Here is a 27523-nt window from a genome sequence, read left to right as displayed (position 1 = left end):
TGCAGAAATATTGGAAGTAAAACGAGTTTGTGTCTATTAATTATGTTCTTTCTTTATATAATATTTTACAAAAATATGTTTGGTAATTTTGCATAATGGGGATATTGTGCTCTTAAAAAAAATTATATAACAAATACATTTATGAGTATTATTGTTTCTTGTCCATTAAACAGATCCTCACTCGCATGTCTTCTTTATTTATTTTCCATTCCAGCCGAAGACAACATGAGCAATCATTAGATATACCATAATTGTTATGGTACTCGTTAGCATGATAGGACATCCTACCCTGCAATGCAATCGAGACAGTCATGCAGCTTTTAATTACGACAGGAAGTGACAGATGTCCGAAACACATTTTACATCAATTGTAACGTCACGGTTTCACTTACTTAAAGAATTGCATGAAATTGAATTTATAACCATGTTGTTCCGCGAGGCCCATGCAAACAACATTGGCAGTAGCTCCAATCAAAGTTCCATTTCCTTTAAATGCAACTATTCAGCTAAACAACTATTAGTTGTTACATTCAACTATTACATGTAGCCATGTAAAAAAACTGGCGCTCTTCGTTTAAAAACGCCAATTTTCAAGGCATGACCTTCGACTATTGTTAATTCAACGCGATCATGTGAACATATTGTGACGATGCTGTACAAAGCTCGAAAGATGATTTTTGTATTCGAGACAAACTTTGCAACTTTGGATCAATTCAACTTTCGAGACCATCGAAATCTCCATCTAATCTAGAAAATGTCTTACCTCCCATACAAGCTCCGAATGTTAATGCCCATATTAGAGGCTGCATAGGCAAACTGAGCTCGCGATTTTGGGCAAGATTCGTCGCGATTCTCACCATCATAGTGGTGAGTGGTACATTGTCAACAAAGCAGCTAGCCAAAGCCGATACCCAGAGCATCAATAAAATAGCAACCGCTAATCGGGACTCCTCATTGACCGACAGAATGAAATCCTCCGTTTTTTGGCCGATCCAGAAGATAAGGCCTAAACGCGAAAGAGCCTAAGAAATTTTTTTAAATACTATTAAACTTTCCAACGAATTCCTTTAGTTAAGAAAAAAACTATTTCTAGAAATCTATATTAAAATTGGCAGGAATTTTATAGTTTTTCTTATGAAAATACCTCCATGAAAATAAATAATGATGCAAAGAATAACAAAGTGCTCCATTCGACGCGCGCCATGAGACCATCGAAATCCTCACTGTCTACCAGTATCAAAAGCAGTAGAACGCCGAGCAGAGCGATCCAGCCCAAAGTCAGTTGTAAATGAAGCAGACTGTGTAGGAAGAAGAGCATGATCACGAGAGCCAACACACATCCCGATTTCGTCAGCAACCACTTATCCCTAATAGGATACTGAAAAAAAAAAACACGAAATACTACGGTTAATAATTGAAGCGCAATGAAGCTCGCGAAAAATTAAGGATTATCCAGCGTGCCTTTTCTTGTAATTCTTCGAGCGTGGTCTTATACTTTTCTAACGCCGCACTTCCTGTCATTAGCTTCGTCTTTAGCTGCGACAACAAACGTTGCACTTTCTTCAGTAACGTCTCCCTTACCAGATTTTCGTCCTTGCTATAATTGGACAGACTCGCCGCCGCTCGTTGCCAAATAGCAATTCTGTGTCTCAGTTCCTGTGAGTAGGCAATCATGTAGATCATCATAAATTTTTTAAAATAGAATCTTACTCTGAAGAATGTGAAAATTAAGTCGAGCCTTTTTGAGAAAGAGTGGCTTAATTTTTTAATGTGTAAAAGTGAAATTTTATTCTTCATTACTGTAAAAGTTTTAAAGAGTATATCACACAATCAGAGAAAAATATAGTAGCAATTATAAGAAAAGAACGATTTGCTTAAGTATCTAAAAACTTAGTTAGTTATAAATATGAAAATTATTTTGTTAGACTATTAAAATACAATAATTATGCTGGATAAATTAAATGTCAAAACTTTTTGCAGCGTTTCTCATATATTGTGAATTTCCTATATAATTACTTTTACGTTAAATTAATGTACAATCGAAAAAACTTTTATATGTATAATTCTAATAAATAATTCTATTAAAATGTTTTATGTACTATTTAATTCTACAATAAAACTTGTATAGTTGTCACTTTTATAGTTGTTACCACTGTCTTTAAGTTGAACTTCTTGCACGTTTATTTTTCTTCTTTTTTTTCGCATTGAAGAAGAAAAAATTAACCGTGCAAGAAGTTCAGTCCTGGGATTTATGGAAAAAAAGGCCTTTTTTGTCTGAGTGTAATGTATGAGAAGTTTTTGACGTATACCTGTACGTCTTGCGGCTCGTCGAATCTAAGAACTGCGACGTCTCGAAAAATATAGCGGATTTGCATGCTGACCACAATCAATACCAACATCACACCGATGCTCATGTGCAACACAAACGTACCAAAATCAACGTCCTACGATGCGGTAATTATCTATTAACTATCAGATCGATTGAAGACATTATCTTCTATTTTTGTGCAATGTGTAGCACATCATATAACTCACGGCATTTTTAACATCTCGATTGGAAGCGATGATGACATTCGGTGGATCGCCGACCGGTGTCATAGCACCTCCTATGTTGGAATAAACTACCATAGCAGTCAGGATTGGTATTGGGTTCAACTCCATTACCTCGCATAATCTGATAGTTACCGGCGTCATTAATAGCACGGTCGTTACATTATCTAGCAGTGATGACAGAAACGCAGTGAAGAAACAGAGGGCCATTATCAACGGCCACAATCTTCCGGCGGTTATCTAAAAATGAAAGATGAATAAAGGTATCTTAGAGTCAGTTATTTTTTTTTTTTTACTTTAGACATTATACCAATTTCTTTTTCTCACTTTATAAGCGTAAACTGCCAGCCAGTCGAACACTCCAGTTTCAGCGATGATGGCAACCAGCACCATCATGGAGAACAATAGCAGCAGCGTGTCCATGTCTATCCAAGAGATCACTTCGCTCATACTCGGTCGCTAAAGTATAAAATGCCAAACAGAAAAAATGATTTTGTTGAAGTGTCTAAAGATGTAACTATATAGATACAAATAGCTGAAAATAATTTTGTTGAATCATAAATATAATTACGTGAAACTCTCAAGCATAGGCTGCAAAAAGGTTTTCTAGCAATCATAGTTCGAGTGTTCTGTAATTATTTTGCTGATTTAATGACAATTATTTTCAGATCTATATCTATAAGTTGTTAAGTATTTCAAAATCATATCCTTTCAGTGCACTTTTTATATTTGTTTTTTTAAAAGATTCCATCGTGGAAATTAGAAGGTGTATAGTTGCGCCTACCTCATTTAGAGCCGCCAGTGTTGCGACGGACATTGTGGATGCCAGCATGGCAGCCAGAGTTCTGTGTACTACCTGATTCGGTCAAACATATGATGAAGCATTTAGGAATTGATAGGAATAAATATATCCTAATTTGCAATTTGCATATATCACTTACCTCAAAAATTATCAGGATGTATAAGCCAATCAAGATAACAGCGGCAAGCGGTATGCCGATATCGGCATTTATTGATGACGGATCGTAGCTTATCGAAAACGATAGACTGGATTTCGAATTCGTCCGTATATTGATGAACATTATGCCTTGCGATAGGGTCCTATAAACAAAATATCGCTGTTAAGAAGTTCTGAGATATTTCTATAAAACTTTTAGATATATTTCTGCTGGCATTTTGCCGACAAAATTTGTAATAAATATTTTGCAAAATTCGTATTGTCGTTAGATTTAAATAATAATAAAAATATAAGCTAACGTACTTTCTGTCAGCTTTTACATGGAAAGTCTTCCGAAGCTTCTGGTCGGGGAAAAGAGTTACCAAATTTTCAGGTAATACCGGCAAAATCCACACATCGCTTACGTTCTGCAGTTAACAATTGTAAAAATATAGCATGGTGTACAGTTTATAATTACCCAGTAAATAATAATCCAGTCGACACCAATTAAAAGTAACATAACATTAGTGTTATAATTATATGGCTTTGACGAAAGGAAATGTACGTTAGGTTTACTATTTAATTACGGCTGTGATGATATAAATAAGATAATGAATAACAAGAAAGTACACGGTAGAGAAAGGTAGATAAAGACAGGCATTAAAATTTAATGAATATGAGGAGTGCGGCGGAGCAATGGACGGATGAAGTATGAAATATTTGTGAACTAAATCTTCTTTTTAACTATTCTGTATAAGCGCTGAAAAATTTTACATACTCATTAGTTTTATAACTTTGCATAATGTAACTGTCATGTAATATACCATGTACGTGTTATATAACATTTATATTTTTAAGTACAAAATTATAATATTGATATTACTTTTAATTTGTGCTGACTAGGCATTTCAGTAAAAGTTATCTAAATGAATACGCGCAGTATACGTTCAATATAATTAAGATTGATTATTTTTATGAAATACGTATAAAAGAATGGCCGAAGGAAGTTTAATAAGCAGTTTGTTAATATATGACTGATTCCTTTTCTTCCTTTTCTGTTTCAGGCTTGGCTGGATTTGATTTCGTGTTCTTTCGATGCAAACATAAGTGTATGCAGATGAGAACAATTTTGTACACGTTTAAAGGTATAAACACCTTCAAGTTCTTCAAATCAGTAGTGGAGAGACGTGAATTGATTTTTCCGCCCACCAGAACCTGCAGCCGTACCATTAAATAGCACGTGGATAAATTCGCAGGTAAATGCTGCTCGTTTTTTTGTAATGGCACCAATGGTCCTTTCATCGTCACGCTGATCAACGTACTTATAATATGTTCGTTGATTCGATAATCTATATATCGTTAAAGAAAGTATTCTGACTGATTTATATACATTATACTGTCTATAAAAATTTCGTCTTCTAAAATCCCATTGAGTTTTCATAATTGACAAGATGAAGGATACTTTTACTTTCTCTGCTAGACACAGAAAGCTGATGCATCGTCTCAATCCTCTCGTTCTTGAACATCAGTATCATCTGCAATTTGAAGCCACGCACTTAAGATTTATCAATTGACATCGGTCCGATGATTTTCTTACTGTGAATAGTAGCCAAGAACAGAAGAGTATGATTAACTTTATGTAACGGTAAAGGGGCCTCTGTTTCTTCTGCATTTGCACATCCTGCCCGTCTTCGTCGATGTTCTGATTTTGTATGCTGCGAAGATACCAGAATCTTCTGCATTTGCACATCCTGCCCGTCTTCGTCGATGTTCTGATTTTGTATGCTGCGAAGATACAGAGTTAATTATTTATACATTCTGAGGTCTTGTAAGATCTCGTTAAAGTTTTCCCTTAATCACGATATGTAAAAAGGCAATTTAGATGTGGTTTACTTAATTGATGTCGAGACTGGTTGTATCCCAAGAGACATATTCACAACCAGGCATTCTTTCTTCACGTAGTCCAGAGATCTGGAAACTCGTTATCTTTCATTACGTAGAAATCCTCTCTCATCGATTTCTAAACTTATTTCGCTCACCTCGTTTCCGTTATTCGATCACATTCCTTCTGAAAGATCGCCAAACTCGGATCCAGGCGGATTGCCTCTGGTAGTTGACTCCAGGCGCGGAGCACTTCGTCGGGAATTTTTCCGAATATTACAGAGCTCGAAACGGAGGAAGAGGAACTAATCGGGCTACATATAACTTTAGGAACATTTGTTACAAAATTATATCCAAATTGCAATTGATTCTAAAACTATAGACGTGATTCTCTAAGAGAGAGATTCAAAAATTTTAAACTGCTATAATAACGTTCTTAAAAATTTTAATTGTTTGTCCTTTGTGTTTAACAAGTGGAATTTGAATGAAAAATTAAAATTAATAAAAACATTAAAATTTTATTGAATTTTAATTTATAATTTTTGTTTTGCGATGCCCCTCCTGGCATTTGTATGCAAAACAATTATAAATTTATCGAGAAATACATGCATCTTTACTAGAGTTGTGCATAGGATAAATGTCCATTGAAAGATTCAGTGTGTGATTTGCGTGTGTAAAAATACAACGTGTAGTTCTAGGATTGATATAAACAGATTTCGTAATTCTTAAGTGTACCTGAATTGTTACGAGTGTCGTGAGAAGTCGTGTTTAGGTATACCCTTGGTTGGTCAAATTCATCATCACTCGTATCGTTCTGCGACATTATAGTAATTATCTCAATTTGTCTGTTATTATCTCTTAATACATACAAATTTTTAGTCGAATTGAAATGTTAGTGTTTTATTAAATCCGCACGCATTTTAATTTATACGAATGCCGCACGGTATTTCGCGCCTCTGAGAACACTGTGACTATAGGAATTGCTTCACTTGTGTTCACAAGATTCTCAGAGGTCACTTTATAGATTATTTACTATATCTTGTATTTGTAGATTATTTACATTTACAATATAAACATGGGATGTATATAGAAATTGAAATTGCATTATATAAAGTGTATCTATTATAAAAGCGTAATACAGGAAATTATTTATCGGAATGTAATCTTTGCTCTCTAAATCCTGGAAGTAGAATCTAATTTTAAAAAGTAAAAATTGTAAGTCAGTCTTGAAAGAATGACTCGATTCTCAATCTTTAAGAGTAAGATTTCACTCTTTCATTAATTCTAAAAATTTTTAACAGTACACAGTAATTAACAAATATAAAAATTTTTATATTTCATGAAAAATCGTAGGATTATATATAAATTAAATAAAAATGTAAGAAATAGCTTCAAGATATTAATAGCTTCAAACAATCACACATATGTAGGGAAAAATTAATCATATGTTTAAAAAAAAATTTTATTATACAGAAATTCATTATAAATTTAATATGCAATTTTTTATATATTGACACATTATATCAATTAGTACTTAAAACAATCATTATTTTTAACGCTATCAATTAGCTGAAACAGTATAATGTAATTGTGTGGTTATATACACAGTAGTAGTTAAATTATACAATTATTTATTCTGTAACTCTTAACGATTGTAATTGTAATGTTATGGTAATATTGCGCAGTTTTTTTTACTATGTACAAAACCTGAGTAACGATACTGTAAAATTACAGTTATGACAATAAGAGTTATAGGATAGGCCCTTAACGTTAAACTCTACAAATTCATACATTGAGAAAAATGTATAGTTAAAAATAAAAACAAACCAGAAAATTCTGGTCACATCAATCAGAATTTTGATTGTATCTCAACTAGAATTACATATATATATATATAGATATAATAGATTCAATCAGAATTCCAATTAACGCTTTCTTTCTAGTGTATAATCTATCGATACTTTAAAAAAATTATTACACTTTTGAGCACATAATTACAATCGAATTAACAATTTCACAGATATGAAATAAATATGTAATATTATATACAGTTGAAAACATTAAGAATAACTCAGATATTTGTCAAGCATTCTTTACAAACATTTTACAAGTATAATATACAGTAGTCTTAATTACATATATTATATTGTATTATGCTACGATCGCACAACGCATCTCTTATTATTGTCGTATATAATTTTAAAAGTCTTTCGCGACAGAGGAACAATTTTCATGTATCAGTTTTTCTCTGAAGCTCCTAAACGCTTTCCTTGGCCTTATCTTCGGGGTTGATCGACCTTTGCCGAAAGATACTTTGCAGGTGCTGCATTTCGTATTTTTCCATTACGTAGTTGTATCGACAGTAGAACCAGTAAACTACAGTGACACCCATGTAGGATCCCAGGGCCATGTTCGCCGATAGATTCGCACGACTGGTAAACATGAAGGTGACCAGGCCGGTTGCGAGACCGCTGTAGATGCCGTACAGCAGGCTGTGCTTGAAACAGGGGATCTTCCTGATGTCTCGGCCGAACAACATCACCGCCTTGGACTCATCGTTCTCGTCCACTTTTTGGACGGTCGCGTTATCCATGTTAACTCAGGATAATACAAATGTGTTTACGTAATCTTCGAGCAAGGCGCAAAGTAAGGTTAAGCTGGAATCGTAATTCCTTGCAGCTGCACTCTCTGCACTTTGTGTCCCTATACCTCCTCTTTCTGTAGGTCGGACGCTGATTGGCCACAGCGACTTCGTGCGGGGGGTACAGGCCACCGGGTGACGTCGCACGACGCATGTTCCGTGCTATCGAATCCGAGTGACAGGTGGTGCGGCTCAGCTCGGCTCAGCTCGGCTCTCATTGCTCTCAATCCCGTGCGGTGCACACACTTGATACGTGAACGCTCGCGTGAGTAACACGGTCCGTGTCGTGAACGTTTGATGACATTACTGGCAGCCGAAAAGCGTGGCGCCCTGCTGCATCTATCCCTCGAAGGGAAATCCACGAAAGAGAGGAGCGATACTCTCCAGGATACTCCACGGTCGTGTTACGTCGCATACGTCGTCGCGAGGACGCGAGTTGTGTGTTACTCCGAAAACGGCCCTCCGGACACTCGTCGTCATCCGTCCAAATTGTGCAAATCGCGGTGACATGCACGCACGATCACCCGTGCGTCGCTGCTCGTAGGTGCTCCACCCCTCCCCCGTGTTCAGTTCCTACGATGTGTACCACGTATCCGCGCGATTTACCCGGGAGAATCAGCTGCAGAAGAGGTAAGAGTCGTCATTTTTGCGTCGTGTGTCCCTCTGGTACGCGGACACCGTGACACCACGGGTCGATTAACCTGTGTCCCTTAACCTTACCTTTATGAAAACAATCCGGAGTATAATACACACCGCGGGAATACAATTTTGAAGATTGAGGAGATTGCGAATTAGAGATATTAAAATTCAAACTGTTAGAACAAAACGGATTGAAATTCAAGTTATTCTACCGGTAGAATTCCAATCTTTTCAATTCATAATCGTTAATCTCCCATGTATAGTGTAAGGCCGGAATCAGACTGTACATTGAAGATTGCAGATTGAAGATAAAAATTTCACCAATAGGGACGAAGAAATTTTGGGTCCTTTTGTTTTGATTGGTCATACTTCAATCTCATTCTTTAATGCGTAGTCTGATTCCAGCCTAACAAAGGTTCTATATATATATGTATATATAGCTCTAGCAGTAATATTGCTGCAACGTTACATTGTTAAGTCTATAGTGTCAAATTTAACACAACGTGGATCGTCACTGCTCTTATACTCAATTATATTGTTATTTCGCACTAAAACGATAATTAAATTTGACGCTACAGTGTCAAATGTAACCATTGTCATCAAATGTAACCATTGTTTTTTATTTTAGCATAAAATAACGATACAGTTGAGTAGAGGCAGAGCTCACACACATCAAGTTAAATTTGACTCTGTTAGATTTAACAGTGTATAATGCAATGTTGCTGTAATTTTGCTAGACTAATCCGTGCTGTATTCATAGCACAGAAACTTGTAGTAATATTGCTGGAACGTTGCAATATTGTTTATTTGTGTTGTATTCATACGCACATTGTTTTCAACGTTACAATGTTACTGCAATATTGCAGTACAGAAGCTTACAGCAATATCGCTATAATGTTATTGAAATGATCTGTGCTGATTCACTGCTGTTTGCTGCAACATTGCTGCATTATTGAAGGAATGATCTGTACCTATATGAGTATTGGCCTCACATGCAGTCTTATGGATCATTTTAACAATATTGCATCGATATTGCAGCGTACCAGCAATTGTATCAGCATTATAACATTCCATTAACATCGCAGTAACGTTGCAATCAAGGAGAACGAAACGATCAAAATAATGTCAATTTGACGTCATATTGACCGAATATAGTCATTTTTTGATCATGATAAAAATCTCGATCTCGTATGATAAAATAAAAAGGATGACAATAAAAAAAAAGTCAATATAAAGTCATTTTTAAATCATTTGAGATCGAGATTTTATCATGATAAAAAAAAAAATGACTAAATTCGGTCAATGTGGCGTCAAATTGATATTATTTTAATTGTCTCGTTCTCACGTTGCAGCAATGTTGATGCAAGTTTTTCTGCTATATATGGTTTCGGAGCTCGCAGTTCTGAACTTTCGAAACTACTGACTGTATAAATTAAATCCGCGTCATATAAATAAACAGAATATGTGTATGCTGCACGTACGTGTTCAACGACGCGTTACGTCACCGAGTCGTGAAGCGCTTTTAACGGAGCTGCTCCGAGATAGTAATAATTAATGGTTAGAGATAAGACGCGTGTTCACTGACGACAATTGTCTTGTCACTCGTGAAATAAATTGCCAGGTCATATAGATTATGTTTCGCAGTATACGCATTTACATGTTGATTTTGCAATATTTATTTTTGTGATACTTTTTATCGAATCCATATCCTTTGTCCGACGATAAGGCTGGATAAGATTCACTTCGGAAGAACGCGCATTCGAAAACGAAAAGGTGGTGAAATTTAGAGATTCTATCATGAAGCTCGACGATTTTATTTTCTTTTTTTCCAGTGTATTCGAGATTACTCTACGGCAGACCAGGCATAAAACCGCCTAAGGGATTTTCGTTTCTGTGAGTAAGGAATCGCGGAAACGCGGTGACATCATCTATATAGGAATTCGCATACGCTTCTAATCTACGGGAGGGGAAGAGGTGTATGCACGTCATTTTCTCGCACTATTAACCACGTCTCGCTCTCTCTCTATCTTTTCTCGCAATCTATCCTTTTCTGCTCCTTTTACTCTCGATCTGCGTGGGAAGTATTATATTTCATTCGCGACGGAACAAAAGTCGAGATTCGCAGAATCAAGGAGAAGAATTCACGGAAGCGAGAGAAGCCGCGAGTCGGGGAAATCGAGGAAGGATTCTCGAGGAGAGATTCTCATCTCTGGAGATTCCAACATACTGAGACGGTGCTTCGTTCGCCGTTTTTCTAGGAGGCTATTGCGAGCTTAAAAAAATTGGCAAGTAATGCGAAAGAAACGACCTGAGTCAACGGGGTTATTGTTCCGTTTGTGTATTGTGGAAGTTCCTTGATCCCGTGATCTTTTTTTGCGACGAGCGCTGATCGATTTTGCCTCCCAGGAGGGACTAACGTAATGAAATCGTCGCGTCGATTAAGGGAATTACCTGCACCTGCGAAGGCAACTCCGGTGCCTGCTAACATTCAATGCTAACGGTAAGCCGAGATTTCACGCGAGAGCCGAACGCGGCACAAGAAAGGTCAGATTCCATGCATTTACAGCGCGAGAGGCACCAGCTGCGATCGTTTACCCATTGCCTCGTACGGTGAACCCAAAACGTTCTGAAATCATCAGATTGTTGCCAACAATTTTGCGATATTTTGCCAAATGCATTGACAGATCCGGACGGTCCAGAAATTTGTCAGGAGGAAGGATCCATTGGCGTACCATAAATGCAATTTTTTTAAGTCAAATACGAAAAGATAAACTATTAAATTATTATGTAAATTATTACATTGAAAAGTAACTTATTTAACTTTATAAAAAATCGTTATATTTCAAAAAGAATATTTTTTAAAAATCGTCAAAATCGTTACAACTAAAAAAAGTAATTTTAAAGGATTGTGAAACGCGAAAATAACAAAAATAACGTTTGATTATATTCTTGTCGTTAATAACATACTTATTTTACTAATATTATTCATTGATATCTTACTGATATTATTTGATTAATCAATCATTTTCTGTCCAGTTAAAAAATAGCTTTCTTCCTTTTCCGAGAAACTTAATTTTTTGAGTTATGTGTCATCTTTGGAGTAAGGAAGTTATGTGTTATTCCGTATTTTGTACCTTATCTTAGGTTTTGACGTCGTTATGTATAGGTAGTTTTTTTTTTTTAGAAGATACAAACGTTGTTCTACAATATCTTTCTTAGCATTCCATAAATGACGAAGATAGAATGACGTATACATCGTCCATATCTGTTAAAAGGAAAGCAGTTATTTTACACTATTTTAGGTATTGATGACTATTTCATGTCTCTGTGTATTTCTAACAATGAACCCCTTACTTCTTCGCTTCGGATCTTGGAAAATCTTTCCGAATTATTCCTTTTTATTTGGCAATCCGGCGAGACGTTATGGAACGCGGAACACGAACTAATGTAATCCGCAATGCTCTCTACGACAAATCGGGCCAGTGCCATTTATTGTCCTACATTTGAAGATTGTAGTATGTGCTGGTCACCTTTCACCATCTATGCGATGCATTTCGAATAAAAATTCTCAGGCGCTCCCTGCGATATGTTTTTCGAAGTAGTCTTAGGTACTTGTTATTTCAAAGAATCATTCGTATGTAAACGAAGCTAGGTACAGATAGTCGCTACAAATGTTTTTGTAGTAAAAATTAACTACATATTTTAGACATGTCTTCACGTTGATAAAGAAGTAATAAATAACAGAAATAAATTAGCATTTTTTACGTAGTAAAAAGAAATCAATTCTTAAAGACTAATATATTTTTATAGAGAAAGACGACACATTTGTCGATACTTATACAGAAAAAGTGTCACGAAACTTTAATTGGGAATGAAATTTACACAATCTTATGTGAATTTTGAACACTCATGATATAGTTTTAAAGAATATGCAATATTATAATTGAAAGTATAACATGGAAAGAAAATTAGTATAACATAGAAAGGAAGTTATGTATTAAAGAATCTTACAACTGTTGCAAAGCTGCTTTTTCTATTGAACGCAGCCATTGCTATCACGTTCCGCGCTTGTGGGTCAATACCCATCTGCGTTCGATCTGTGCCGAATTTTCGACGAAAGCGACGCTCGAGAGATTCGGATCTTTAAAATCCGTGTCCTATTTTCCAGTTTAGCACAGTCACTGCTCTTATAACATATCTTGCCGTGATATTATCGATAGTCAGATGATCCCATTAGAAGGATTATATTTGATTAAACGTTTCTCTTCCATGCATTAAAGTAATTTATATATTTCTACCTAACTTTCTTTTTAACTATTTTTACAAGATCCTTTGGTATACCGCAAAGGAATCCGAGTTTCAAGGAAAAGCCGCGTTTTATATTTCTTACAATGTTTTTTTCCTTCGCGCTTCGCTGCTAATGTCTCTTCTTCGGAACATTCTGTATATCGCAACGCTGGCGTATCTAATGGGGACGCGAGTTCGGTTCGTGACCTGCAAGATTGAGAACCGGTGCCGTAACGCGAAAGGATAATCATAGATGATGTACCTCGGCATACCTCGACCGGTGCCTCTGGTTAAATCGCGCATTTTCTCCTTTCGACAGAGAAATAGGCTTTATCGATCAGCGCGAAACTTTTCCCGGACTTGCAGGTATAGTGGTACTTCGTCTATTTCTTGGTACCCTATGGCTGCATATCTTTCCGCTATTTATACTTTCTTTTCGCTTAATGATTCTCATTTCTATCGAACGGAAATTCTCCATTGATCAACTGCAAACTGAAATATTAATGAAAGCGAATGGGAAGGCAGGTGCGCAATCAGAATAAGGACTGTTATACGCACAGTTTAACTTTCCGCTATACGTGTCGTCGTCGATGGTATGCGGGCGTATAATAACGCAAAAACTCTAGCTTACTAATATAGACGGGGGTATCTTGGTCTCTTCAACTTTACGTGCTCTCTACTAAATGGCTTTAACAATTAGCGTAAGCGCACGACCGCGTATTCACAAAGTACTTGTATATTTTTACTAATTTATACTCTCTTATGTGAATAGCATTCGGTGTTGGGACAAGGTTGGCGGATCTATATGGGGCAATGCGTGTCTCGTAAGGCGGGCGCCGTCGTCGCAGCATCCGGTCATCACAATTCACCCTCGTACCGTATCATGGACAAGGCCCAGAAACAGGTATGAGCTTCGTCGTCTCAACATCTGTTCGATATCATTGCTGTAGAACCACTCCAAGTGCGATAAAGGCTGCTCTGTAAAGAGTGAATCTCATTTGAGTGAATCAAGAGTAAAATTTCTCTGTCAAAGATTAATGAAAGTTGAGCCGCACTCTTCTTCAAGACTGGCTCAATTTTTATTCTTTAGAATAAGATACCACTCTAAAGAATTTAGAGTATACAAGTTATTTAAAATTAGTGTTTTTTCATAATAAAGTGAAATACTTAGAATGAAATTCCACTTCTAAGAATTTAGAGAGTACGCTCAGCAGAAAAAGCAGTTTTACCATTGCTATAAAATTCTTTAATCAGGATTGCTACAAATCAAGGAAATGTTAAGAGAAATCAGGGAAATTTTGTAAAATTTTCAGAAAAATAAAATTCTTAGTTTTAAAGAAAATTAATATGCATACCTACGTAATTTTGGAATACTACCAACTTAACAATTAAATGCAAACAGTATCAACAACGTAATTTATATTGGCATATTAAATTGTTCTTTCAACAAAAGGTTTGACGATTTTGAATCTCTCTCAGAGTGAAAATATAAATTTCAAAATATTATTCATTGGAAGTAGGGAAAATCATGAAATTTTATCTGGAAGTCAGGGAAAAGTTATGAACTTTTTGGATGAGGAATTTGTAACTATCCTGTTTAATATGATTGGTCTATATTTAGTAAGCAAACTGTCCAGCAGATTGGCAGCAAATCCGGTGAGAAAAGTATAGCAGATTCAATACCATCTGTGTTTGCAATTAAATTTGTGTTTAGAGCTAATCGATATAACTTGATAACATTTTGACGGCAAAAATCGAGCAGAATTTATCAAATGTAGATTAATATACTAACGACAAATATACTAACTTATTCAGCTTTTACCTCGAATCGTCAAATCACATACACACACACATGTAAACAAATTTTAGTTTAATATTTTAATATTTTTTATAGCATTCTGTTGTTCAGCATTTTATATAATAGATCCTTTTGAAACTTTCCTGCTGACAAAATTTGTCGGTAGACGCTTTGCAAAACCTATTCAAGCAGACTCGAGCAGGCAAAATTTAGTCAGAACCTTACGGCGGTTGCAAAGCTACTTTTTCTACTGAGCGCAATCAATAACATCGACTGTACCGTCGATGGACGTTGAACTTCAAGGTCCACGTTCACCATCGATGTCGAGTGTGTCCATGGCTTCCGCCGTTATTGCATTTACGCAATATCCGAGAGGTCGCTTATGTACATATGCATTCATGATACCATATATGTATATGTATGAATGCGCTATGCCAAGTATCGTGTGTATACTCAATATGTACGCATATAGCGGAAAAACCAGCTGATCGCGCGGACGGCTAGGCTGAAGGCCACGTGGAGGTTCAACGCCCTTTCTCAAATGTGTTTCCACCCGCAACGGGATATCGCGCTTCACCCGTGAATAGATCATTCGCACGCATCCGTGTCCGTGTCGCCAAACCACTCTACAACCTGTTCAGTTCCTTTCCGTAAAAATGGTAGTCAGCGACGCGTGACCGAATATTGCATTCGACGTTTCACTGCAGCACGAAGGCGTTGAATAACAATAATTTCGCTACCTTTCGACATTGTATCGAACATCAATTTCATTTCACACGATTTAAGTGCTCGAGCAACAGTTTCGAATATTACAATTATTATCGTCAATTCTTTTTTCTTACAATTCGCGATTGAAGTCTACGCTTTCATGTATGATGTGCGGATAAGCACTGCGTAATCGCTCGCATGCTTGAATGCCTCCTTTAACGACGAAAGAGAACAATTCGACTGTCGAACGTATCTCGATATATCCTGTAAGTTATATCGATCTCCACTTTCGCAGCTCGCATTAACTTTCTCATGCACGAATCGTGACGAATTAATTATCTTTGAACGGACGTGACATGATGAAACGTCATAAATCGCTTTAAAAGCGATTACGTTGCCTAGACTTGCACTTCATCCTGTCGATGCACTGGAGTAGATAAATACAGTCTCATAGAAAATAGCCTTCACATGTTTGAGTTAATTGATAATACCTTTAAGGCTTCCATAGGTATCTTTTTCTCAAGGAGCTACCTGACTTGCTTCGTGTCTTGATACATTATTAAACGCCAATGTTTCGTGAACAGTGCAGTTCATTGATCCTGATACTGATCAGTATCAGATTGCTTCTCATCCTGATGAAGTGAACTAACGATGTATTAACACGGAAAGAACGGTTTCGCTGAAACACCTAAAGATTAGCTGGATACAGATCTGAAAATAATTTTGTTAAATTGTAAAAATAATTATATAAGACGCTGAAACTGATTGCTAGAATGTAAAGGCTTTTTGTAGCGTTTTACTTAAGATTTCTAACAATAAATAATTATTTTAATCGCCTGACAAAGTTATTTTCAAATCTGTATCTAGCTATAAATTTCTAGATATTTCTAGATTAGTAAAATCGTTTTTATGTGAAGATATGAAGATAATTCACAATCCGCGTTTTTTTTTTTTACATAAGTTATAATCGTTTACGAAGATGCATTAAAAATTTTAAAAATAATTGACAAATGCTGCACGAAAAGAACAATTTTGTTGAAGTACCTAAAAAATTATAGCTGAATACAGATTTGGAAATAATTTTGTTGGACCATTATCAAAATAATTATGTACGAAACTTAAACATAATAAGCAATGTTGCAAAAAAAGTTTTGCTATTCGAGCTGCCAATTGGAGCATCGTACATAATTATTTGAATAGTTTAATGAAATTTTATTTTCTACATCCAGTTATAAATTTTTATATACTTCAGCAAAACCATTCTTTCCGTGTAAAGAGTGTCAATTCGCGCCTCTTAGCAGCTCTAGGAGATCCGTTAACTCGTGCGAATTTCAGGATCCTATTTACTATAATTCTTTCTTTTATACGCACGCGAATTAACCAATGTTTATTCATTAATCGTCGCTATAGTTTTCACAATCATCACGATCCCGCTTCTCGAACGATTCTATTGAAGTTTATCCTTTTAACCAGCGATTCTCGCGTATGCTTCTTGTGAAAACCTTTATGCTTACTCGGAGAATATGCCGCAGTTCACGCGACCGATCTCGTTTCGGCCGACGACGACGTGCTTTCCATTGTTCGTCGTCACGCGTGCCGGTTCTACGGCAGCCTCACGCCGGAAATCAAAGAAGCTGGAGAACGTCGGAGCGAACCTGGCGCGCCGTGTGCACGGTTCAGGTGCGAAGAAGGAGAAATCGCGGAGAGAACTCTCATCTTTTCTCCCCCCCCCCCCCCCCCCCCCCCCCCCCACGTGGTTTCGCCTCCTCGCGCACGATCGTGCCGATTCGCACGGCGAGATCACACGCCGGATCAAATGCCGCTTCTTGCTATTGTTTCCCCGATGTCCTCTCGTTAAAAGCTGGCGTTATCAGGCGAAGATCTTGCCGAGATGTCTATACGCTTAAAGCGGAAACTCCTCTTTTCCTTCGGTGAAACGGTTGCGTGCGTGTATACGTTGTATGGATTTTGATGAACGATGTGGATAAGGAAGTTCGGTCGAGTCATTTCGATCACCTAAACTCTTACCTTTATTTACGGAACTTCCTTTGTCCGCGACGTTATCGCGACGTGAAGCGCAATAAATGCTTAATTATCTTATCAACAACATCGATTATGACACAAAAAGAACGACGTTGAGATATTGGAAATTAAACTGATATAGATCTGAAAATTATGTTGCTTGGAATATCAAAATATTTATATAGGACTGCTAGAATGTTAAAGCTCTTTCCAGTATTATCATCAACATTAAGCTTCCTACATAATTATTTTGATAATACAAAATTGTTTTCAGATTTTCTGTATCTAGCTAAATTTTTAGATACTTCAGCAAAACCGTTCTTTTTGTGAAAAAAAAGAGGAAGCGTGATAACAAAATGAAATTTGAATTTACTATAGGAAATCCCTATCATATTGATCCACCGATTGAATCTTTATTTTTTTCATAAGATCAGTTAGCTTTTATAGATATATATATATATATATTATATGGAAAAAACGGGGGGTTTTATGTGCTGATGTATCTAAATATTTAGCTAGATACAGAGTTGAATGTCGAATTATTAAAATAATTACGTAGGACAAACAGTTTGCCGAAATATCAATTTTTGCTATGTTGCTCATTATGTTTCCTACATACATAGAAAAAAAAAAAATTTTATTACTAAGAAAAAGCGATTACTTAATTTACTTTTTTTTTTTAGGTAAGTTACGGTTATCTTTAACAAACAACATTGACAATAATCTTATTTGTAATATAACATACTTATTTTTTAAAAACTCATTGTGTACTTAAAACAAGAATTTATTTTTTCTTATTGAAGAATATTATAAAATTGATCGAAGAAGCGACTTTATGTATAATAATAAGCTAACTGAATTTATTTTAATTTAATGTTCTTGATTCAAGTATTGAATTTACTAGATTTTAAACTTCAGTAAAATTGTTTTTTTTGTTTGCATTTACATAATCAAATCTAGTTTTATATCAATGTCCCTTTAAATTGATTGTCACCATTTCAAAGTAACGTTCTCGCGATTCTTTCTGATAAGATTCTTAAATCGAATAGGAAGTTATTTGCACGAATGAAATCGCTTCGCTTCATCGATTGTGGATGAAATGGATGAAAATTGGAATCGGAGTTCGCAAGTCATCGTGTTGCGAACTCCGAAAACCACTCCTGCTGATAACGAATACATTTGGACACGTTGAATCATCCAAGTCGTATACAGAGTGCGTTCATACCATATAAATGAGAACGATCAGTGGCAGGGATGTGAAATCGATTCGTGTTCAACGAAACTCTGATGGGAAAAGTGCGGGACGAACTCGTTTCTAGACCGTTAAGATTCTTTGTCGAGTCAGGATACACCTGACCAACGAAAATTAGACGGTCCGTTAGAGTTATCCATCTTCATCAAGCCTACGAATAATCTCGAGGTCAAAATGAGTCGAACGGAATCGGACACACCTCTCGCAATTCTCGAGGAACATCCTGTATACCGGGTAGAAGTTGGGACATGGGCGCATCCGCGAAATAAGCCCCTGGCTGCGTCGTCGTGAGCACGTCGGCGTCGCGACGCCGGCGCAGATGGCCGGATCGATCCCCGTGTTCGCTTTCCTTCGCTTCTCGAACACGACAAGGCCGAAGTCGCAGGGTAGCAAGCAAGACGAAGGAAGAGCGAGGAACGCGGGGGTGACGACGACGACGACGAGGTGGGCGACGTCGGTGCGCTGTCGCTCGTTCCCTCGCCGTCGTATGCCATCCTTACGATGTGACGGATCACGACGAGAGCTCTGTACCATCCCTCTCACGCGCTTCTCCCGTGAACACTTTCCTCGCACCGATTAAAAAGATATACATTCGGGACATGGCGACTTAAAACGACGGTGAGCGACCGTCAATCCCTGTGAGAAATCGATCGACGACCGGCCGTGTGACATTGGCCCGGAAGCATTCGTCATGGAGTACCGGTACAGCAGCACGAGATGCGAAGACGACTCGCTGGAGAACGAAAAGGGCATCGGTGTTGCGGTAAGGGATGCTCCGAACAAAGAACGTCTTTCTCTTCAGATCCTCTTCTTCACGGAGAACTTGTTTGAGGGTGCCATGATAGTGCGCGTGTCAATCGGGTGGGATTATTTTCGATAACATCACCAGAGTGTTATTTATCGAGATCTGCTGAATCATAAGCTTTTTTATGCCATTTAATCAAAGTCAGTACAGTTGAATTCAATTTTTGTTTTGGGAGTTGGAAATAATCCTTGATATCGTTTAAATATTAATGTAGATATGGTCGGAGAAGTTCTGGATACATTTGATACTTTCCAGTAAGCAACACATTTCCGACACTGCCTATCATCGTTAACGATCGCAAATTATTCGCGTCTGTTTATAATGATGAAATTAAAAGATAGACTATGATGTCATATTATCTTTGTTTAACATTGGCAAACAGCAAGGATGCAACGATTTGTTGTGTTGCAATGCCTGTGTCTCTTGCTAGAAAGAACTCGTAGTCTTTTAGTCTTTAACAATTTAGCTGGAATTTGGATTTTATTGCTTTACAGTTACAGGTGTAGTTACGACGATTTTATGCATTTGCTGTATATAACGTGTACGACATGCGTAATCATTAGAAACGTTTTTGCGGTCGATTTGCGACTGTCATGAGACATCTGTGTTAAACATAACGAGTCAGGGTTTCGAGTCTCTTCACGAACGCGCCCGAGGCGCGAATACGATCCCCGGATTTGTCGGATTGCCAGCCGCGGTTACGCTATTTCTGGAGTTCAAATGGGCCACCGCACGCGGTGACTCCTCTCAGACGACTTCAGAATCGCACAGAGGCGTGTTCCATCGTTCCTCAGTTGTTCCTCGATCATGGACAATGCGTTGCTCGTGTGCACGTTGTTCCGGAGAGCCTCGTTCGCGACGGGATGCACTATCAACATCGCGCCATTATATAATCCGCACACGAATATCGATTAATATTGTTGCAGTCGGGAACCACGCAAAAGGTTCGTCGAACAGATCCCGAAATCCCACGAGCGTGCGGTATGTATGCGCACTCAGCAGCCTATATAATGCTGAGTAGATGTTCGTAAAAAAACAAAATATAAGTCAAGAGTAAAAAGGCCAAGATCGTGCTCAAATTAAATGGCCAAGATTTATACCTAATACATCGGCTGAATGTAAACTTCACAATCTAATCGTCGAAATTCAATTACGTGGGATATCGATCTTCTTCTATACGGATAATCGCAGCTAATGCGCGACTAGGAACGATACGCTGCTGATAATCCCTGCTCTTACATCTTGATTATACGAAGTGCTTCGTTCGTAACGGCTGTAGAAACGCGATAGCAACCGTCAAGAACTTCGTCGAATAAACTATTTCTTGCATTCCTAATAAGCGATTCGTGTCAAAGGAGCTGAAAGAATCTCTGATAAGAATGATGTGTGCGTGTGTATGTAATTTGTTTTAATTCTATCTTTGCAATCTTTTTACGTTCGTCATCGTCTTATTGTGTTCTGCGTCCAACTTGTAATTTGTTTTAATTCTATCTTTGCAATCTTTTTACGTTCGTCATCGTCTTATTGTGTTCTGCAACCTTTTCACATATATACATCCTGTATTATACATCCTGTATGACAAATTTCTAATGAAGAATCTTCGTTTCAGGGCTCTTCGAAACGCGGCACGTCGCACACACGCGGCACCGCGATGTCCTTCGGCTTCAGGCGACGGCCCACCAGTGGAATTCCAATGCCGATAACGAACTATGTCACTGGTACCACCAACGAGAAGAGCCTGCTGCATCCACGATCAAAGTCGGCCGGCCCAGAGCAAGATCGCAGACGGATGATGGACGATGATAACAGTAATATGATTCATAATTCGTCATCCGGCCGGTCGACACCGCGACTGGCACCGCCAAAGAAGGATTCGAGTGGAATCGGCGTTAGGACGAATCGCTTCGGTTATCGGCAGCCGCAAGCGAGATTCACGAACAAGGTCGGCGATATCTGTAACAGCCACAGCATCAGCCACTACAATCAGGAGAAGCTGCAGCAATATTCGCAACAACAACAGCAACAACAACAAGAGAATTATTTTGTTAAACAGCAACAACCAAACAGGGTCGTTGCGCACGTGCCACAGCATTTGTGCAGCACGACGGCACCGGCAAAATCTCGCCCATCGCAATCGAATAACGTGGCTTATGGCGGCAATTCAATGATGCAACACACAGACGCGAACAGACGAGTCTCAGGCATTCCAGAACCCATCAGTAGGTACACGTTGCACACCAGTCATCTGCCGCTACCTCAATATGCCGTACGAGTAAACGACTCGAATTCCAAGATCGCCAAGACTGCAGCAAATCAAAGCAGAAAGATATCTACGTCGAAGGGCTCGTCCAGTTCGAAAGAAGGTTCGGTGACCGAAGATTCGGGTGTCAGCAGCCAGCCACCTGGTTCGGAAGATAACGATAGAATTAGGTCGATGGATTATATGGATGATGGTTCTGTGAGGAGACGCGGCGTCGGCAGACCGAGAAACCTGCGCATGGTGGTGTCCGGAAAAAGCTTTGACGTGAGAGATGTCCGTGACGACGACAGCACTGTCACAGAGATCTCGGTGATCCCGTTGCCAAAATCTTTCGCAACCGCTGCAGCGAATCTAAATACTGGCTTTGTGCGAGAGCGGGCTACGCAATACCAGCGAATCGTTAACAAGGACAATAGATACACCGACTCGACCGCGTCAATGTCCACTACGTCTTCGGAGGGCTACGACGAGGGTTGTCTGAGCGAGGAGAAGGTCTACAAGGATCGATCGCGCACAGAAAAAGTCCCGTCCATCAAATCGGATTTTAGCCCTCCCAGTTCGGACGATCCCGAATATGGACACGGCGAAGCCATGGCAGACGAGTATTCGTTGAGTTCCAGTGACGAATACCAGCGCACCAACTCCATTATCGTTCAGCACGCGCAAGCAATCAACGCTGCCACGAAAAGTGGCGCAACATCGAAGAACACTTTACGCTCGGTGTTGCTCACCATCGAGGATCCTGCATTTGCTGCCGCTGCTGCTACCACAACCACTTTAATAGACGATGAGACTTCACCAGTTGACAGTCTGTTTGACAGTCCTACCGCCAGTATCACGCAGTCGGATGGAAAGCCCTCGAAGAGAGATGAGGAACACGCGCACGAACGTTCGGATAACACTCTCGAGGATGATGGTCCGGGCACACCGACGAATGCCTCTAACTCGCTCAGCTTGTCCGAGGGTAGAGAGTTCTTCGATGATGAGATCGCGGATCAACCTGGATTGATCTTCGACGACAACAATCCGAGAGCAAGAATCGAAACGCAATCCGCTATGGGAGGTCAAGTAATCACTGAGAATAGCCACACTCTGGTTGAGACCAGCTCTAAGAGTGAGTACGGATTTGCTATTCTTAGAGTTTTTATTTTTCTTAAGTACATTTAGATGTAAATTGTGTTAAGTTTTTATTAAATTTTAATAATAATCTTAATAAAAATGAATATATTTTTATTAAATATACAGTTAGATATTTTTTTATTGAAACATCTTTTATCATACTGACAATATATGTAATTTGTGTTACAGATGCTCATATCAAAGGCGTAATAAATAGTCCTCATCACGGGCAACGTTTGCATCGAACTGGCAGCGTAGACACTTTATCGCCCTGCGAATCCATCGCGTCGGATGATTTAATGTTAGATTATGACGGCAGCGACGCGAGTTCTTACGAGGAACAACAGCGGTTAGCATTAAGCGATATATATCATATACATATATATACGTTTTGATAAGCGAGATATATACTTTACAGTTTAGCTTGAATATAGAAATAAACATATTGTTATTTTTTTTAGAATCAAATTATCATTGTTTGTCTGTTGTTTTCTTTCTCAGATTAAATTCCAATCCTGCGTTGCATGAGCTAGACGACGCAACTATAATTTCCGAGCTGGAAGCTCAGGGCGAAGAAGTGATGAGGCAATGGAGTTCGTTGCTGAACACTGCGCATATGGAGGAGACGAATTCCAATTCCGCCAACAACAATTCCATCAACAGCGGTAACAATAACAATCAGGCCGCCACCGAATCCGGGTGTGTATTCGCATTTTTCGCTACCTTTCATGCTTGCGTTGCTGTCGAATCATAAAACTCCGTGATGCATGATGCTTCTTCAAAATGATTAACGTAACATTATCCCGCAGTTAAATTTACAACTCGTGACGTACTTGCAAATGATATGTAAATCATACAAAGATGTTCCTCCCCTTTAAATCGGGGCAAAGGAATACTGCTTTTTCGCTGATGTTGTTCTTTCTTGATATTATAATATTATTCTTTCATGTATAGATAAAATCCAATCAAGTACAACTATCTCATTTCTATTTTTGTTTCGCATCGCTTCTGTTTTTATGTATTTCTAGATATTCTAATTGCAACATCGTTCTGTTTTTTGTATAATATGTTGAACGAATCTGTATACATTTGCATCAGTCATTTTCATTTTTTAGTTACGTAATATTGATTATAATTTTAAATATATAATTTTAATTAATTTTGACACGTTTATAGAATTATAAGTAAAGACTGTAATACAGTGCAGAAACTGTAGCAGGCTTAAAAGCTTACTAGAGACTGTGTAGGAAGATTGAAAAGTACCTGATCGATGTTATTATATAATATAGTTAGTCGATAAAAAGTATGCATACTGTACGAAGGAGACAAAGAATGTGTCATCCAACCATTAAATTGATGTATATCCGCTGTCTGTGTCCACTGTAGTTGTAAGTCATATTCTTAAACTTTAATCAGGATGACCTTTCGAATCTTTTGTATATCATTTCTATGGTGTATAAAAAATTCCGTAAAAGGTGAATACATTATGAGAAATTAGTGATACGTTGGAGCATTTAAACGTTTTTTATACTTAACGCCAATATTTTATCTCAGGGAAAATTGCGTCTTATGCACTATTTGAATTTTTAATACCATGAAAAACTTAACAGTACCTTTTGAATAATCCTGTGATGTTTTACTTTTCTTTTGCGCGCTATATTATATGTTCCAAAATTCCGTTCTTTTCTGTAACATGATTATTTTTTCATTCATAACATGATTATTTTTTTCATTTTGTTGAATAACAAAAGTTAATTAACAAAAGTCTTGGAGAGGAAGAGTGTCATAATATCCCGTTAGAACTTTTTTTGTATCCCATACTCGTATATTATTGTAGATACGATATATATGCAATTTTACAATTTTAGTCTACATTTTAAAATGATATTAATTGCAACGAAATCGCAGAAGTTATTAAGCATCGCGTGGGGAGATTGCACATAAAGCTTCGTCTTATCTGTCTCTTAATTAAAGGAAGAAATATTTTTCATATCGGGAGCATGAAGTACAACATTTCAGTTTGTGGTATCACATGCAATATCGCGCTACCGCGAGTCGCGTAAGTTTCGAGCACGTCATGGCCACATGCGCATAACAGCCTACTCTCTTTCACGTTGCTAGCTCCTTTTTACTCAATAGCTTTCTCGGAACGAGAAAAGAAGTGTACATTTTGTAAAGTATATGTTAGACTTGCTCTCCCTTGAATTTCCGTCCTCATCCCTGTCCTCGATCTCGTCTGATCTCAAGCGATACCCCTGAAGCTTTCAAGATGTAGCATCACGTATTCGTTTCGTCAGTCCGTTTTTCGTTCTGCTCCTCATTAACAGTGATAACAATCAGCAGAACTCAATGTGTGCGGTCGTAAAAAGATAGTATAGAGACTAATGCCCGTTTCTATAAAAGTATAAATTAACTTTAATTTCAGTTCAACTTATTCTTTATCTTATTCTAATTCTTAGAACTAGACAAAGATGATGAACAAGTTGAACTAAAATTAATATTAATCTACATTAATGTAAACTGGCATAAATATTTTCTTCTGCAAATTGTATTGTATAATATATGCGAGTCTATAGGGAAGAAATGTCATTTATACAAGAATATTGATTCATTGTTGATATTGAATAATATTTTTGTAGGTCTGCTAATTTGCTGAGAGCAAGAAATTGTCCTCTTTACAAAAATATTATTTTTAACAATGTATCAGTCGGATTTTTGTATCTGACTGTGTTCTATTTTTCCCTATAAGACTTTACCATACACTACGAGACGTATATTACGAGGTCTTTTACCTCCCTGTTTGTACAAATAAATAAAATGAACATGCCCGCACACATCCGCCACAGGAGACGCCACAATTCAGCGACAGTATTCTGTGTTCTAGCGCGCTAGTAAAACGGGTGAAGCAATTGCAAATCCCCGATGAGGACTCGGCGGGTGGAGACTACTACCAGCTGACATACCCTAACTAGCGAGCGGGATCCGCCGGTTCTCCCTTGAATGTCGACTAGGCAAAACCGATAACCGCACGCAGCCGATTACCGAGACACAGTAATAATAATACACGGACGCATGCTTAACGCGTGAGTGGTCGCATCTTGTTAAAAAAAAAAGATTAAAAAAAAGAAGACATTAAAATGAACACATCGCGAGGTTTCTTTGAAGATATACTAGTCGGAAAATGTGTGAGTTTGCGAGATAAGACGAGATATTTTATATCGCGGAGAAAAAGTAAAAAATAATGATCTTTTATTTGTTATGCTTTGTGATACTTACGGCGCGACCACTTGCGAGTTAAAGACAGACGTTGTCAAGAGTGAGAGAGAGGGAGAGAAAGAACTTGATGATTGGAAAAATCCGAGCGGAAAATAATAATGATACGGTGTTGCAACTGGGAAATCTAGCTGCTGGCTATGGTTGTGCGTCTGTGACTTTTGTTTAGGGTATAGCTAAATGAAAAAAACGGGATGACATGTCGTGGAAAATTATTTTCAGTATACAGTATACAGAGCGTTTCCAAGTTTATTCCAAAGTTAGAATATAGTTCGGTGAGTTTTTTTATTTTCGAAGGATAACCGCATCGCAATTGTTACTTAATGTAAGAACATTCTCTTACGCGCAATCTTCTAATCTAACAGTTTTCTAATTTTCTAACATTACAAAACTTGTAGGTATACTTTTTAAATCTTTTAACAGATTTCATGTAATTATTATTTGTCGTGCTATGTTACGTGTCTATCTTATTTTCGAGAAAGAAGTTTTAATTTGTCCTGAGGAAAATATTAATATATACAACTGATAACTATTAGCTATCCCATCCCGCCCAATTTCTTAAACCGGATGTAGATGGGAAATCTACCTCAAATGTTTTCCGACCTCCGCGGAGAGATCGATTGGTCTTGTTAATTTATTCCTCTCTTTTGTTTTTTTTCTTTTTTTTTTTTTTTTTTTTTTTTTTTTTTTTTTGAGGGAAAGCTTGACGTGATTTCACGATACAAGGCATCAGGTAACTTCTTTGAGATTACAGTGCGTCCTTATTATAATCGCAAAGATTACCGATTCTCTCAAGTATAGTCGAGATGTAGTCGAAGCATAGTGCCGAACAGAGAGTATAACCCGTCGACACATGTAAACCGTTCGCCGTTTACAAGTCGCCTCGTTGTGTTCTGGTTACAACGCTGCTAGGACTCGCTTAAAGCGATCTTTCGTCCGTATGGAGAAGCTTGCGCGAACTCTTAGCGTGTATCTGGTACTAAGCGAGCGCGTCTGGTGGCGTGGGTGATAGAGATTATTTTTCTAATTTCGTATTTTTCCAATAACGATGGTCGTGCTGACCAAATCCTTCCAAAATTGTCGTCCTGTCGGGACCGGTGATTTCTAAGCCGATTCCGATGTTCAATCCCCGAGTAGATGCACTCTAGTCCTCATCCTAGTCATCCCAACGGCCGTCAAGGCTTTTAAATGGTAACCGTTGATACTATTTAATACGTATTACTGGTACGTAGCGCAAAGGGTAATTCCTGGAACATCCGTTACAGCTATTAATTAATCGTATACTCGTGGCATTATAAAGAGCTTGTTAGGTGTAAACGCGTAGTTCCGTAGAAGAGGAGTTGATGAATAA

General features: G+C 37.8%; 3 protein-coding genes across 3 annotated transcripts; 1 reads left to right on the top strand and 2 right to left on the bottom strand.

Annotated features, from left to right (window-relative positions):
* Positions 1–50: 50 nt before the first annotated feature.
* On the bottom strand, positions 51–6191 carry LOC108772989 (P protein). Its single transcript, XM_018538677.1, has 17 exons — positions 6104–6191; positions 5527–5692; positions 5381–5458; positions 5085–5202; positions 4950–5022; positions 4643–4836; positions 3812–3915; positions 3492–3651; positions 3335–3406; positions 2878–3009; positions 2536–2790; positions 2310–2444; positions 1462–1656; positions 1145–1378; positions 764–1022; positions 393–486; positions 51–289 (listed from the first exon to the last, which is right to left on the bottom strand). The coding sequence occupies exons 1-17, from the start codon at positions 6189–6191 to the stop codon at positions 199–201; spliced, it is 2448 nt and encodes an 815-aa protein (XP_018394179.1). The 3' UTR covers positions 51–198.
* Positions 6192–7549: 1358 nt separating this feature from the next.
* On the bottom strand, positions 7550–8013 carry l(3)87Df (cytochrome c oxidase assembly factor COX20 lethal (3) 87Df). The gene has a single exon (XM_018538702.1). It carries the CDS (start codon positions 7959–7961, stop codon positions 7626–7628), a length of 336 nt encoding a protein of 111 aa, XP_018394204.1. The 5' UTR covers positions 7962–8013; the 3' UTR covers positions 7550–7625.
* Positions 8014–8267: 254 nt separating this feature from the next.
* LOC108773018 (rhoGEF domain-containing protein gxcJ) lies at positions 8268–26074 on the top strand. The gene is made up of 7 exons (XM_018538710.1): positions 8268–8639; positions 10481–10541; positions 13708–13839; positions 21130–22894; positions 23089–23248; positions 23401–23598; positions 25784–26074. The coding sequence occupies exons 3-7, from the start codon at positions 13741–13743 to the stop codon at positions 25869–25871; spliced, it is 2310 nt and encodes a 769-aa protein (XP_018394212.1). The 5' UTR covers positions 8268–8639; positions 10481–10541; positions 13708–13740; the 3' UTR covers positions 25872–26074.
* The last annotated feature ends 1449 nt before the right edge of the window (positions 26075–27523 follow it).

This window comes from Cyphomyrmex costatus, unplaced genomic scaffold (assembly GCF_001594065.2).
Source record: "Cyphomyrmex costatus isolate MS0001 unplaced genomic scaffold, Ccosl1.0 scaffold196, whole genome shotgun sequence".
In the NCBI taxonomy this organism is placed as follows: Eukaryota; Metazoa; Arthropoda; class Insecta; order Hymenoptera; family Formicidae; genus Cyphomyrmex; species Cyphomyrmex costatus.
The sequence above is the reverse complement of the archived record's forward strand: the minus strand, read 5'-3'. Positions and strand labels throughout refer to the sequence as shown.

Excerpts from the sequence above, each read along its gene's own strand:
- LOC108772989 (XM_018538677.1), bottom strand. The coding sequence starts at position 6,191 with ATGTCGCAGAACGATACGAGTGATGATGAATTTGACCAACCAAGGGTA. Across the intron at positions 1,657-2,309 it reads ACGAGCCGCAAGACGTACAG|GAACTGAGACACAGAATTGC; the intron begins GTATACGTCAAA and ends GCCTACTCACAG. Across the intron at positions 487-763 it reads ATTCGGAGCTTGTATGGGAG|GAAATGGAACTTTGATTGGA; the intron begins GTAAGACATTTT and ends TTGCATTTAAAG.
- LOC108773018 (XM_018538710.1), top strand. The coding sequence starts at position 13,741 with ATGGGGCAATGCGTGTCTCGTAAGGCGGGCGCCGTCGTCGCAGCATCC. Across the intron at positions 22,895-23,088 it reads GGTTGAGACCAGCTCTAAGA|ATGCTCATATCAAAGGCGTA; the intron begins GTGAGTACGGAT and ends TTTGTGTTACAG. Across the intron at positions 23,599-25,783 it reads CAGGCCGCCACCGAATCCGG|CGCGCTAGTAAAACGGGTGA; the intron begins GTGTGTATTCGC and ends TCTGTGTTCTAG.